Genomic DNA, 14,617 nt, shown 5'->3' on the forward strand with positions numbered 1-14,617 from the left:
TAGATGACGCTGTTCATTTTCAAAGCGCCGATAGTTCGGCTCTTTGGGCCGGCACAATCCGGAAGAAACCACCAAAGCTTCACAAGGCATCGTTCGCCCATCCCTAATCATTCCCTGTTCTGGCCATGTCTGTAAGGAGCAGCCTGCTGAACTGGCTGATGATGGATCTGGGGGAGGGTCTGCAGGCTATGGCTGTCATCATCTCCCCCACGTCGTGTCAGGGATAATCCTGTTGATGTATTGATAGTCATTCTGATGGAGGAGAGAGGATGGAGTGAGTGGAGGTCATCAGGAAGGTCACCTGTTGGTCCCAACGTAGCAACGGCCTAGCATGTGATCATTATGGTCTGGAAGCTGCTGTGCAATTTATTACATTGACCTTCATCTATGAATGATAAATGAGAAGTCACTTTTGCCACCGAATAAATTAAAACTTCATATGATCTATCTTTGGTTAAATTTGATTTCATCCAATTATGAGAAATGAAAAAAGCAAAGTCCACAGAACTTGAAATTAATTTTATTTCAAATAAATAATTAAAATGAAAGAGCACAGAATTGAGTATGGTAATTCAGAATTCAGCGTGGCAATTCTGACTTCTTCAAGTGACAGTAACCACAGTGGTACTTGACATACACCACTAAAAGGACATCAATTGTTAATTCCTCTCCTTCTTTCAGCACACCACTTCCTGGCCTCTGCTCCAGGAGCCAGCCAATCCGCTATTGCCATGGCAGCTGTGTCGTCACTGTTGTTATGGCAACTCAAGCCGAACTGCGTCCACCAGTCCGCATTCTCTCTATTCTCTTCACTTCCTCTTCCCCTGTCTTTCACCCCCCACCCAGTTTCCCTGTGTTGTTGACCCCTCCCTCTCCTGGCCTCTGTGTTTACACAGCTCATCCCTATATGGCCCACAGACAGAAAGAACCGGCACCAAGAGGTGGATGTTGTAAACAGCAGGGGATGGGGGCATGCTGGTGGAGAGTGTGTTATAAACACTGTCCTGTCGGGCCAGGCAGAGTGTTAACACTGTAAACACTACAGACCCCTAACGCTGGCTCTGTGTGAGGCCCTGGCCTTCTGGACCCTTCTGTGCGGTAGAGAGAGGAGGAGGAAGAGGGGGGGGGACGCTGCTCGCTCAGCTCTTCAGGAACTTGGCAATGAAGAAGCCGATCGTGTCTGTGTTGGCTCCGCTTGGGAGGGTCACGGGAGGGGGCCCGGCCCAGCTCAGCTCTGGACTGAACCTCTGGAGGAGACGTCGCTGGTCAGTTGACAGGCCAGCTCCCAGCATGCCCTCTGCTCCGATGTGAGGCTCCTGAGAAACGGGAAAGTTCAAATGAGTGAATGTGTCAGTGTGTGTGTTGTTTGTATGTGTGTCTGTCTGTTTCCAGCTTATGACCTGAGGCTGTAGTGTGAGGCAGGGGAAGGTCTTCAGAGCCCAGGCCACCTGCTCCTCGTTCTCTGCCAGAGTCACAGTGCAAGTGCTGTACACCAGCACCCCTCCTCTCCTCAGCAGCTGCACGGCCTGGGACACAACAGATCACACGCACACACAACCACTCAACACAAACACACACTGTAATATCAGTGTGGTCAGTCTACTGGAACTCAGAATCACATCTCACTTGATTGAGAACCCTATTGTCTGAGTGGTCCCACGCTTATATCCACACACACATTCAGCTTTCTGGCTTGTCTCCAAAGTTTCTATGCTGAAATGTCATGACTGGGCGACTATGATGGAGCTCAGAGTGTGACAGGGATAAATGATGTGCAGTGCATTGGACTCCAATCTCCCCACAGTTATCCATCTGCCTGCTAGCCTTAAGCTTTTTCACAAGAGCAGCATGGTCAAAGGATATAGGCTACATTATAGCTGACCCACAGTGCCAGCTACTGGTCAGCAAGGGTCTTGAAATAAGATGAACTGGTTCTGTTTAGGCATTCCACTTTGTTTGGATGTCACCTGAGGCTCTGTATACTGGTTGGAAAACTCACACTCAAAGTGCCAAGTGTTTGCTATTTCCTGTGTGTACTAGTCTTGGAGTGTGTTTGTGTTTGCCAGCATGTGTGTGTGTGTGTGTGCATGTGACCGACCGTGTGGAAGAGCTTGCGCTGCAGAGGCTGGTAGGAGCAGACTTCCTTGAGGCCCCAGCTACAGGCCATGTTGGGCCTCTGGCCCAGCCCGCTGCAGGGGGCGTCCAGCAGGACCCGGTCAAAACTCTCCGGGGGAAACGGCGGCCCTGGAACGCAGCGAGACTGGCTTACCTCAATGGTGGAAGCCTGATCAAAGCTAAATCAGTCAGAGCATGAGCCAATAACAAGGAGCTAGAATACCATAAGACTGGCAAGACAAATTGAGCTGTTCCCTCCCTTGTGCTCTGTCCTGGGCTTCCTCACAACCAGACCGGAGCCAAGACGCTGTCTGGCGACGATGCTCACATTCCGTACTTTCAGTTTCCCGGGCAGGGTCACCGCTCACAGCCTGGACGCTGTTGAAGCAGTGAGCTCTGATGCAGTCCAGATGCAGGGTCTTGGCGTTCTGACGGATGCGCTCCACCTTGGATCGGATCTTGTCCAGCGCCACTACCTCTCCCTGCGAAGGACAAACCACACTGACCAAAGCAGGAAGAGACGTACAAAACAGTGCAACAGCACCATCTTGTGGTCAAAGTGGTCTGAGTAACTGAAAATTAAAGGGCATTTGATCCAACATCACATCAGTGATCCCTCTATGGATGGAAGGCTGTTTTCGTAGTGAACTCTAATGGGGGTCAATACTGACCTGACCCCCCATGAGGGCAGCTATGTGGCAGGTCTTTCCCCCTGGAGCAGCACACATATCCAGAATACGTTCTCCGGGTCGGGGCCCCAGCACGTGACCCACCACCACAGACGGGAGGTTCTAGAACCAAGGGGATAGATGAATGAATCTAAGCTCTAAAGTTCTGACCACAGATGCATCCAGAGCGCTCCTGTTTCCAAACCAGAAGAGGATAGTTGGAGGAGGTACCTGCAGAAAGACCAGGCTGGGGAGCACACCGTCAAACGAGGGGCTCCGGTACAGGGGCTCAACCATCTGAATACCAAGACCCCTGTGGAGGTAAAGATCATGAGGTTACACTCAAACAACAAGCTGAGGCTTTTATCTAAAGCGACATACAGCACAGGGGTTTTTAACCAGTGCTCTAACCACTAAGACCCTTGTTCAAAGAAGCAACAGAAGTGATCCTTTTTTTGGGGGGGGGGGAAAACCCTTTGGAGAGAAAAGAGTGTTTTGATCCAGAACAACCTACTTGACTGGTTCATTTGTGCAGAAGATGGAGGAGCGGTCCAGTCCGGCAAGCCCGTTTCCCAGAAACACTCTCTTCCCCTGGAAGTTCTTGGACCCGCGCGTGCACTTCCCCTCCAGGTCAGAGAACACAGACACTGTGTCTCCAGCCTTCATGACTGGGGACACATGAGAGGAACACCATCTGGCGTCACAAACACACGCTCCACACGTTTCTCACGACTCCCCTTGGAACAGAAAAACAGACACTGCACACAGGGAGGGAGAGGAAACGCAGTGCTACGTTCTTAGTCGTTGAGGTCTCACACTTGGGCGTGGCGAGGATCCCGGGGGCGAAGACGTGGGCTCCCCTGAGCACAGCGCTGCCGCACAGGGCCCCAACCACCACCTCAGAGCCAAGCTGGGTCACAGACCTAGGGGCAGAGGTCAACCAGCAAGGGAGCAAAAAAAAACAACACTCTCTCTTCAGTTCACAAACGTTATGTACCACATATATGCTATTTCTCTCTTCTTCAGACCCAGACACACCAAGACCTACACTGAAGAAGAAAAAAAAAGACTATATTCTACACTAGACACATGCACACACACATCAACACGAGATTATATAAATAGGCTAAAACGGAATAGCTAACCCTAAACAAACAATCCTCTGCCAAAGTTATAAGGAGCAAGTTTCTTGGTCTGTATATTGCAACCCAAAATATTGTGTATGGTAGGTTTAGGATGAGAGCATATTTTATTTTGGTTGTAATTCTATGAAATTACATGTGGCTGGCCATAAAAATAAAACAGGAGACAGAGAGAATGGAGAGCTACTGAAGGTTCTTGGAACTTGTTTATGCCTCAGTGGAGCAGTCCAATCTTTGGCTGACATTGTTCACATACCTTGGGCCGATGACAGGAAGAAGCAGCACATCTGGAATGTGTGGATGGGAGAGGATAGTAACCACTTCATCCTCAGAACCACACATGTGCTGCCCGCAACGCTGCTGCTGGCACAGGAGAGAGGGCTCAGGAGTGGTTGTGGTGTTATGGCAGTGCCGTGTCTAAGACGATTTGAACTTTGGAACCTAAAGTTGATTTCCATTATTGAGAGACTGTTCTCTCAAGTGAGGTATAGATACCTCACATAATGAGATCAAAAATTTGATCCATCACCTGAACAAAACTGCACGTTCACACGTTCACTCTCAGACACACATCCACACGCACACAATGACAAGCATTGTTGCTGGACATCTCAACTTCCTTATGAAAACTGAATCTCAGCTGAACTTTTCCAGTCTTCACTGCTCCTCCAGCTTCAGTCTGACCTGTCTGAGCTCTTCCCCCAGGCGGTGACGGATCTCCTCCAGGGGGGCCAGGTGAGTGTTGGCCCGCACACAGGTGAAGGCAGGTGGGTGGGACAGGCAAGATAGTAGCCTCTGGAACCTCTCCTCAGCCGCCTCAAGGCCCACTGCAGCCAACAGCTACAGTATAACGATTTGAATGATGTACACTGACTGACTGCAATTATGTTATTATTATTTAATTTGATGAGAAACACACTTTTAATGTAGAAGTCTCTTGTTACCTGGAAAGTGGACGTTATTGAAGAAACGAAATAGACTAACCTCTGCATTCATGAAGGAGTTCTTCATGTAATCATACACTTTGGGCTTCAGAGCAATTGGTGGGAAGACAGACATTTCGTTTCTAGTCTCCTCTTCAACTTGCTTAAAATTCAAGCTCATCCTTGGTCTTCATAACCAAACTACTGTGCCTAGATTACCTACACTACTGGTAAATTGACAATAGACATGCACTTATTGCACTGCTATGCTAACTAGCTGGCTACAGAGCATATGACAACAACCTCTCTTAAGACGCCTCTCGTCGACAAGTTTGGTCAAAATATATTTTGGTGTAATCATGCTCTTTTTAAGCAATATGTTTGAACGTGTTTTTCCACCTAAAGTCGTAAATTACAAACATGTGAGGCCATATGACAACCTCCACGTCTATACTGCTCTCCAACTTCGCTCGTACAGTTCCTTATACGTCACCGAAAACGTGCTTTTGGGATTTCTGGGAGTTGTAGTTCTCACACCATATTTAATTATTTCGACTCCTGGATGATACCATACTTACAGATAAGATTAAATAAGTATATAGAGTTCAATCAATACAGTTTTGGGATTTTGGGATTATACATTTTTTATTGGTTTATTGTTTCAAGCATTTCTATTCTACTTTTTCTTTGTATTATGTGACAAATCCTTCTTCTTTCCAGGCACCCCAACTACCCCTAAACCCCCTACCAACCTTCACCACCCTTTTCATGTTGCTTAGGGACCTGAAAAGTGTAATTGAAGAAAGAAAAGAAAATTAACAACACAGAGATTAAGAGAATGAGCAAAAACAATCACTGGGTACATTGATGTCTCTCATTTAACCTGATACCTAGCTTGTTTTACTGGTTACATACCTAAACTTCTGAAAACCAGTCATGTTGAAGTATTTGCTCCAGGTCAGGTCTGTCAGTTGGGTTTGGTGTCAAGCACCAGCGAATCAGATCCCTGCTTGCTACAAGATGAGATGCAAGAATCATAATTTCAAACACAAATACAATTGTCAGGCAAAACTGTATATTTGTGAACAGTTTGGTACCATGATTGGCATTGTTATCACGAGAAAACTGACAAAAAGCTCCATGACAACAAAAATAGAATCGACTCTTACATTTAGAAAGCCCTTGTCTGAAATACAGGCGCCCAGCCACGATATCATCCTCCCTCTTAAAGGGCAGCTTTCCACAGACCAGGTTAAACAGCAGTACTCCCAGGGACCAGATGGTGGCCTTGCGACCCTGGTAGCTCCCATCCAGCACCCACTCTGGTGGGTAGAACTCTGCAGTGCCTAAATGAGAAAGACAGCAAACAATAGTGTTTTGATTGATATATCTATTTCTGTGACACTCCAACAGCACTCAGTGTCAGCCCCCATTCCCTCACCAGCAAATTCCTTGTAGACTTTGTCCTTCAGCAGATCTCCACAGCCAAAGTCAATGAGCTTCACCTTCAGGGTGTCAGTCTTCAACAATAGATTCTCAACCTTGATGTCCCTGTGCAGGACGCCTCGGTCACGGCAGTGCAGCACGGCCAGAACCACCTGCTGCATGATCTCCCTTGCCAGGCCCTCGTCCATCCTGCCCCCCAGCTGCTCTGTGTAGTCGAAAAGGTCCATGCACGGATCGGGCCTCTCCAGGATCAGGATGAACTTATTGGGCTGCTCGAACCACTCAATCAGCTCCAGCACATACTCACAGGTAGGAGGCTCACTCACCATCTGCATGAGGGCCACCTCCACAGGCAGGCTGCTAGATGTTCCAGGCTGTGGAGGACACAAGGGTGGGAGTTTGGTATTGGTCCCTTTGCAATGTCCTATTGGCTTACAACTGAAGTTGAAAACCCCAGTATACATATTTGTTTAGAGGTGTTTTTAACTTTCCAACTTGACCTTCTGGATGTGGTTCAACAAAGACTGTTGTACTAACAAGTTTTAGATAGCAGTCCATTGTGTGCTTCGGGACAAACTTAATGGCCACCTGATAAAGAGGAGAAACACAAGAAAATTATTGAATATTTTATACAATTCTAATGGGCTATTTTGGCATCTTACCAAACAGGGCTGATCACTGCATTGGCCAAGTCAGCTTTCTATATTTTGACCATAATAGAGATGTACCTATTCTTTGCTAATTAGTCTATAGTATTATTTAAATAAACTGTATAATTTTTGCAAATGGATTTGGAAAAGGTTTGTGTAGAATATTGTGTTGGTACGCTGAGCGCACCTTTTGGTTGTCTTCTTTACGTTTTCCCTCATAGACAGCTCCATACCCTCCCTCTCCCAGCAAGTCCCCCACGGTGTAGAGAGATGTGAAACTGGCTGCAATACAAATACAGATACTTACAGTTAATACACTTTTCTAGTTAATCGTCTATTTGTCTAGTTTCCCCCAAAATGTGGATTGTTCTATCTCTTTGAGAAACTGGGGACTTCCGCCTCAGAAAAGGTTGATAATGCTGACCTCTACGTGGTGGATTCCGTCGGATTTGGGGCTTTGGGGCTGAGGAATATCCCTGTATGGGCAGAGAAGGCTTTTTGGATGGGCTTTGCCCTTCGCCGCTGCCTAAATGTGCATTACCCTTCCTCTTCATTCTCAGTGAATCAGTAGTACATTAACCTAATCTTGTTGCAATGGACAGTCTGATCTGGGCGCTGTCTCAGCCAAGGTTACCTCCTCTTTAATTATTGTACATACATCAGAACTTTAAGTTTTCACTGACTTCATACCATCTGCACAAACAGGTTGAGTGACAATTTGAACATAATTTTCTCCTGTAATGTTTTTTATTCCATACATTTGTTACAGCATTAGGCTATGCCTTTCACGTGTGATTTACTGTGATTTAAATGTCTCCAACAAATTAAAAAAATATGATACTTTACCAAGAGTTGAAGATTTTGTGGAAGGTGTAGGTATTGACTGGTAGACCAATATGGTTCCGAAATGTGACAGCCATGGAGTTCTAACATTTGATGATATCATAAGGGACGTATAGCGTCACAAAAAACAATGCACCTGTTGTTGCAGATGGGTGCAGTGCGCGAGGCAAAAGGTGCAAAACAGAAGTGTCTCCAGATCTGGTTTATTGGTTATATCAATGTCCATGTAAATATTTAATGTATACATTCATAAATTACAACGAGAAACCATATTTAAAGGACCTGTCAAATGGCCAACTACAACGTCATCAACGAAACCGGACACTGTAGGGGATGGCCTTAAACGAAGAAACAGTACACCGGGATGTTTTTGCCTGGATCAAAGCCATAAGCTTAGAGCAGCAGAACGAACATTAACTGAGTTCTTACAACTGTGTTGGATTAGATGAGCTCGCCATTTATTATTTCTTGGCCGATTTTTATGCGAGGTCCTCGGCTACAACGGGTGACACGCATTAGCTCGACTAGCGCTATTTGTTACGGCTGTGCACGGCGAAGCAAGCGAGCTAACGTTCTATCTTTATGCTAGGCTAGCAGGCTGGAAAGTTGAGGAAAGGGGCCAATTAAACACTTCTTTAAAGAGGTCAACTACAACGTTAACTACCTAGCCGTCATTATGGGTCTCATATTTGCCAAACTGTGGAGTTTCTTCTGCAATCAAGGTGAGTTGATGTTTGTTGGCAACTATAGTGGGAATGTGCAGCAGTGATGGATGCTGGAGGTAGTAACTAGCAGTATTGCTAATCAAAATAAGCTAGACATGCTACTTAGCTCGCTAGATTCAGTTCGTCGTGTGTCAAACATGATATATTAGCTAGCAGGCTTGCTACTTATTTATAAAGTGATGTGTTGTGTTTATGGAACATCAACATAGACATATTTTAGCTTGCGCTGGTATTCAACATTCTGGCTCAGCCTTTATCATTCCATCCAGGGAATAAAGTCAAGGCAAGTGAGTTCGCAGTGGCCGCACTAGCTACCATGCCAACTTGCTAGGATGAGGTTCTAGCTAGGTAACTAGATTTGAAAATCGACTATCCTGCCATGGAGAAAAATGTATTGCGCAATGTGTGGACTTGATTCTGCTCAGCTTGTTAACTTGTGATTTATCACTTGTTGATAAGATTAGATGTCCAATTGCTGACACATGTTTACGTGTTTTAGCTTGCTATTTGTCGTGGTCGACTGCAATACAATGACATTAGATGAAATGTAAATGACCAAGAGGTTGTGCATTAACATAAGTGTATTGGTCGAGTGTTAAGTGTTTGTGCCCCTTTTCTATTCCATTGTTACACAAACGAAGGTTCAGGTGCAGAGGAACAGATCTTTACGGTCTGAAGAAAAAATGGAACTGGGCTGCAGTAGGAGTCTGTCCACAGTTCACTGAAATTTCAGATGTGGTGTCAAGTTTATAAATACCAAAATTCAACTTCTATTTGAAATGTGGTGAGCTGAAGTGTAAAATAAATTGCTGAGACTGTCAACTTTAAGTTTATATATATATATATATATATATATATATACACACACACAACTAAGGGCTAGGCCTTCCCATTGTCTCTGCTTCGAAATGATGTAATGATTTGGAGTATATTCTGTGGCTGTCTTTCTGGGAGCCGTCTGTGGCCTAATTCCTTGGTAGTGGTGGGAAAAGCCTTGCTAGGGCCCACCTACATTTTTACAGCAGCACTGGATTGCTAATCCCAACATAATACCTGGATTAGTGTCTTGGACCTCTCTCAGTGTATTATGTTTCACTCACTCAGAGACAGTGAGATGTTAGTGAAATTGTGACATGAGTCGTACTATTATTAGATTACATTTGGAGTTTGTTTGTTGTGCTTTCAACTTTAGCCTAAATAATGTAGGCCTATCAGTAACAAAGTGGGACAGGGTATTATCTATTATCTTACATTTACATTTAGTAATTTAGCAGACGCTCTTATCCAGAGCGGCTTACAGTAAGTACAGGGACATTCCCCCCGTGGCAAGTAGGGTGAAATGCCTTGCCCAAGGACACAACGTCATTTTGCACGGCGGGAAATCAATCCGGCAACCTTCTGATTACTAGCCCGACTCCCTCACCGCTTAGCCATCTGACTCTTAAAGTAGAAGCACCAAGGACGGATGAATGTTGGACATGACCAGTTTATTGAGCTCAGTGGCTGTATTGGCTGAGGCATAAAGATGCAGTGAAGCAGTGTCTATTTTGTAGACACTGCTGTATGTGATGCCAGGCCTGTCAGTGTCATGGGACCCCTGACCACTCTTCCTTCCACTCTCCCACTCTCAGATATTCTACCACGGACGTGCCTGCTTTGATACGGCCTTTTCGTCTTTCATGGCTCCCTGTTTGACAAACAGGTGTTAAATCTCCTATAACAGCATGGCAGTAAAGTGAATCCTGCTATTGGGAATTGTGGGGCTGGGTTAAGTTAGGCAAGGATAGACAAAGCTATGCTCAAAGACAAATGAAGATCAGAACAAAAAGCTAAGGCTTTGGATCAAAATGGCATGACTTTGTGAATAGGTGCTTGGAAAACAAACTGTATATGAATACCAGGAAGGAAAATTCTGAATGGAACATAGCACAAAGTAGGCCATTCCCAGAACGTCATTCCTTACTTGGTTTTGTTTTCATTAGCGATATGAGTGACTGGCATGAAGGGTAAATTCTAGTCTGTTTAGATGTGGTTCCACTGATATTGGAGTTTCAGACAATCATGTTGCTAATAATGTTTTTAATGTTTCAGAACACAAGGTCATCATTGTTGGGCTGGACAATGCTGGAAAGACCACAATACTGTACCAGTTGTGAGTATATCTTTTCTTTCTTTCCATTCTTTTGTCTTTATCTCTGTGTCCGTCTCTCTCACTTTTGGTGTCAGCCTTTGTCTCTCCCTCCATCCCTCAACCTAACTGTATCATTCTGATCTCCTTCCTCCCCCTGCCAGTCTGATGAACGAGGTGGTCCACACATCACCCACCATCGGCAGCAACGTGGAGGAGATAGTGGTGAAGAACACCCACTTCCTCATGTGGGATATTGGGGGCCAGGAGTCTCTCAGGTCCTCCTGGAACACCTACTACTCCAACACTGAGGTCGGTCCTAACACTCACTCACACACCCGCCCTCTCTTTCTCTCTCACACACACACACACAAACACACGCACTCACTCACACACACCCAAACGCACACTCTACCTCCGCAGGCAGGATGTGAACTGCCCTGGCCTGTGCATGTATAGACATGGCTGGCTGGCAGCAGCCCCGCTTCGGGTTCAGACTCCTGCACCTCCTGAAGCTTCTGTGGCGTCTGTGTGCGCTGCTACTTTGTGACTTTTGTAGCGGGGCTCCATAATCCCTCATAGTTGTTGTTGGACAGGAGAACAAAAGTAGCATCCTGCTGTAGTAGCGTTCCCTCCTGTCCCCCTCTCACTCACAGCAGCTGGTGTATTTGTTCAGAGCACAGACGGCTGCAGAGGCCTCCCAGGTCAAGGGTCACCCTGCTACAAAGGCGCGGTCTGAAAGGAGGGGTCAGGACCGGCCTCTATGAGGCCAGGACGGAGGAGGACGATGAACAGGGTTTAAGAGGGAGAGTAGTCCTGAAAAAAGATCTGTGTAACCCCCCCCCCCCATGGTCAAGCTGTTATCTAGCACTGTCCGTGTTTTATACTGTACATTTCAGCATAGCACTCTGCTTGCTTTTCATTTACACACAACGCTGACAATGGGTCTCCCTCACTCTGCACCCTACCCCCTCCTATTGTATTGTTTGTGTGTCTGAACACATCCACTCACATGTAGACCACCTGATTCGTCCTTGTCACTGTAGATGCATAGGGAAGCCGAGCCACCCTTTTGTTGTGACGCAGACTGCTCCAGTAGGAAATCCCCTCCCACCGTGCCTCACAGCACCTCGTCACTGGCGCAAGCTTCGGTCACATGTGTGAGTCACGTGTCTCCTCTTATTTCTAGTTCATTATATTGGTGGTGGACAGTACGGACAGAGAGAGGCTGGTCATCTCCAAAGAAGAGCTCTACCGGATGCTGGCTCACGAGGTAACCCTTCTGTTTTGTGCGTACACACACACACAGTGGGGGGGAAAAAACTGTGTCCTATCTTATCACGGACAGGGATTCCACTCCAGCCTTTCAGGCTGTGTTACGACACATCCTGTCCATTTACCCAGTTGTCAGGCTTCCCACCGTCACCTTGTTCACTGGAAGTTTCCGTCCCAGTTGTTATGTAACGTCTCATACAGGCTAGTGCTCATTGTCCTCCATTACCCCTCTCCTCCCCTGTCCTATTCTTCTCTTTCTTCAGGACCTGCGGAAGGCAGCTGTGTTGATTTTTGCCAACAAGCAGGATATGAAGGACTGTATGTCTGCAGCGGAGATCTCCAAATACCTCACCCTCAGCTCCATCAAAGACCACCCCTGGCACATCCAGTCGTGCTGCGCGCTCACAGGAGAGGGGTGAGACGGCCGCAAATTGACACCTCACACACACACCCACACGTACACACACCCACGTTAAAGAGAACAGAAGACAAACTTAGTCTATTGTCCCACTTTCTCTCAAGTTCTCAAACAGTCTAGATTTTTCTGATGTCTTGCTGGATACTGAACCCATTCTCTCTCAGCTTGTGTCAGGGGCTGGAGTGGATGACCTCGAGGGCGGGACTTAGATAGCCCTTCGCCCAATGATGGATTGACTTTCTGCCTGTTCCACCTATCAGGTGGCATCCTAGCCTCCCCTTAGTGGCTGCTTTTTAAAACGAAACAAAAAGTTCCAACTAACTTCAAGACTGCACAGAGGTGCCTCTCTTCACTACACGCAACCTTACCTGTTACAGAGAGAGACCCTCCCCAAGTATTAACCTCAGTGGTCAAGACGTCTGACCACAACTCAACCACAAGGACTGCCGGTTGCCTAGCTGTGAATCTACTGGTCATCATCAAAACCAATTAGTTTTCTCTTAGTGGGATATAGGACATGTACAGAGGACAGTGGAAATATGGATGCATGTCGTTATCACTACATATCATCTCCCGTTTTATGTCAGAATGCAGTATTCTAACCATAACTGGGATCATCGCCTATCTGGACTGTTCTTCATTTTATGTGGGTGGGTTTGTATTTTCAAAATTCAATACCTAAGGCTGTTCCCGTTGGTTGTTTGGGTTGTTTGAAGAATGGGCTTAGCCCCTGGTGCACAAGCACACAGTGGTGTTATCATTCATGTTTAAATGCTCATGGTGCAGTTAGGTTCAATATTATTCACTACCTCATAAACTGGGGTAGTGTATCCAGATCTTTCTTTTTTTATAGTTCATGAACATATTCTCAGTGGTAACTATAACAGTTGCAGTATCATAAGCTCTGAATTTAAACACCAGTTCCTACTGTGTTAAACTGTGGTCTCCAGGAGCCTGAGCCATGGTGCAAGATGGGGATCAGCCAAGTAGAGACTAACTCAAGGTGAAGGACGCTGTATGCGTTTTGGTGCAGACCTCAACAACACTCTCAAACAAAGTAGATTCTCACTTCAGTATGCAACCGTTACGATTGTGTGGAACAAAGCTCTACAGTACAGTATTTGTTGATGCAACAGATTTTTTTTTTTTTGCTATCAGTGTATGTTTATATTTTATACATCATGGAATGTCATGGTCAGCAGGTTAACATCCAGCTGAATGATGTCATACCTTTCGTTGTGTGTTTGGAATGAGTCCTGGTTCCTGACGACATGTCTCTTGTCTCTGGCAGCTGTGTTGCTATGTTGATCATCCCCTCTACCCCCTCCCCCAGCAAGCCTCTTGCAGCCCCTTATCACAACCGGGGTTGGAACAGAAGCCAACTGGAGGATAGCTATCCAGGAACAGGGGATTGGGAGCCCTGGAAGGTTAGGGACCTTCCTTCTAATGTGCCACAAACATTTCTGTGTGTGTGTGTGTGTGAATGGAATGTGCTCCCATGTTTTTTTCTCTACAGATGCTGGTCTAAACACCTGAATCAGGGCTTGAGTCAGTTCAGTTTTAATTGTAAAAAAAATCTCAGTGGAAATATTGTTATTTTCGGACTATTCCAACCAAACAAAACAAGACATATATTTCATTTCAAACCACACTAAACTGACCCCAGCGTTATTCTAAAGGTGTGTACGTGCAGAAATATTTGGCCTATGTGAGTGTCCTGATGAGCAGGCCTTGTTACTCCAGTGACTTTGGTGTAAGAGACTCCTCTAACATCTATGCACATATCACTTTCTATTTCCCTACACCTTCTCTGCCAAGCTCTGTAGCGGCCAAAGAGACTGAGTGGTGGCAGTTGCATGAGGGTTTCAGTGTTAAATAGGATCTCATTGAAAGTACCAGTCATGAGTGTGGATGGTGATGATGGTTCTATCGTGTCTCTGGGTCTGAGGCTCTTGACCAGACAATTGCTCTGGTCTTCAGTATTTCACAATTTGAAACGCAGGACAATGACTGACCAAGTGCCCACAGTATATCATGTTGTGGTTTCACTCGTGCTGGTTGTCAGATCTTCAGCTGTGGGACAGTCACTCTAAAATCAGGGGGATGACAAGTATGATCCGTGTCATGCATTTTAGTTAGTTTTTTATTTCATTTTTAATAAACCTTTGTTTTGAAACTGATGGTTGTTTTTTGAGTTCTTACTACTTAGAAATGGCAGCCATTTGTAAATGGGAATGGGACAATTATCGAGAAGTAATTTGATGTGAAATGGAGCTTAAAGGTT

General features: G+C 45.8%; 3 protein-coding genes across 6 annotated transcripts; 1 reads left to right on the forward strand and 2 right to left on the reverse strand.

Annotated features, from left to right (window-relative positions):
• Positions 1 to 504: 504 nt before the first annotated feature.
• Positions 505 to 5,335, reverse strand: nsun6 (NOP2/Sun RNA methyltransferase 6). Of its 2 annotated transcripts, none has more exons than XM_047023677.1 (11): positions 4,910 to 5,335; positions 4,610 to 4,752; positions 4,182 to 4,285; positions 3,600 to 3,706; positions 3,298 to 3,451; positions 3,015 to 3,096; positions 2,787 to 2,906; positions 2,339 to 2,597; positions 2,099 to 2,244; positions 1,401 to 1,526; positions 505 to 1,316 (listed from the first exon to the last, which is right to left on the reverse strand). In XM_047023677.1, the coding sequence occupies exons 3-11, from the start codon at positions 4,265 to 4,267 to the stop codon at positions 1,140 to 1,142; spliced, it is 1,257 nt and encodes a 418-aa protein (XP_046879633.1). In that variant the 5' UTR covers positions 4,268 to 4,285; positions 4,610 to 4,752; positions 4,910 to 5,335; the 3' UTR covers positions 505 to 1,139. The 2 variants fall into 2 exon arrangements, with proteins under 2 accessions (XP_046879633.1, XP_046879632.1); XM_047023676.1 differs by having other exon boundaries at positions 4,610 to 4,765.
• Positions 5,336 to 5,549: 214 nt separating this feature from the next.
• LOC124470212 (serine/threonine-protein kinase pim-1-like) lies at positions 5,550 to 8,068 on the reverse strand. 3 transcript variants are annotated; one of them, XM_047023987.1, is made up of 8 exons: positions 7,791 to 8,068; positions 7,369 to 7,420; positions 7,132 to 7,226; positions 6,832 to 6,882; positions 6,290 to 6,668; positions 6,018 to 6,194; positions 5,764 to 5,861; positions 5,550 to 5,631 (listed from the first exon to the last, which is right to left on the reverse strand). In XM_047023987.1, exons 1-7 carry the CDS (start codon positions 7,875 to 7,877, stop codon positions 5,764 to 5,766), a joined length of 939 nt encoding a protein of 312 aa, XP_046879943.1. In that variant the 5' UTR covers positions 7,878 to 8,068; the 3' UTR covers positions 5,550 to 5,631. The 3 variants fall into 3 exon arrangements, with proteins under 3 accessions (XP_046879943.1, XP_046879945.1, XP_046879944.1); XM_047023989.1 differs by lacking the exons at positions 5,550 to 5,631; positions 7,369 to 7,420 and having other exon boundaries at positions 5,713 to 5,861; positions 7,791 to 8,067; XM_047023988.1 differs by lacking the exons at positions 5,550 to 5,631; positions 7,791 to 8,068 and having other exon boundaries at positions 5,713 to 5,861; positions 7,369 to 7,573.
• A 59-nt stretch (positions 8,069 to 8,127) lies between these two features.
• arl8 (ADP-ribosylation factor-like 8) lies at positions 8,128 to 14,513 on the forward strand. Its single transcript, XM_047023991.1, has 6 exons — positions 8,128 to 8,509; positions 10,604 to 10,664; positions 10,805 to 10,952; positions 11,830 to 11,913; positions 12,179 to 12,330; positions 12,498 to 14,513. Exons 1-6 carry the CDS (start codon positions 8,464 to 8,466, stop codon positions 12,544 to 12,546), a joined length of 540 nt encoding a protein of 179 aa, XP_046879947.1. The 5' UTR covers positions 8,128 to 8,463; the 3' UTR covers positions 12,547 to 14,513.
• The last annotated feature ends 104 nt before the right edge of the window (positions 14,514 to 14,617 follow it).

Source organism: Hypomesus transpacificus, chromosome 8 (genome assembly GCF_021917145.1).
Source record: "Hypomesus transpacificus isolate Combined female chromosome 8, fHypTra1, whole genome shotgun sequence".
Taxonomy (NCBI): Eukaryota; Metazoa; Chordata; class Actinopteri; order Osmeriformes; family Osmeridae; genus Hypomesus; species Hypomesus transpacificus.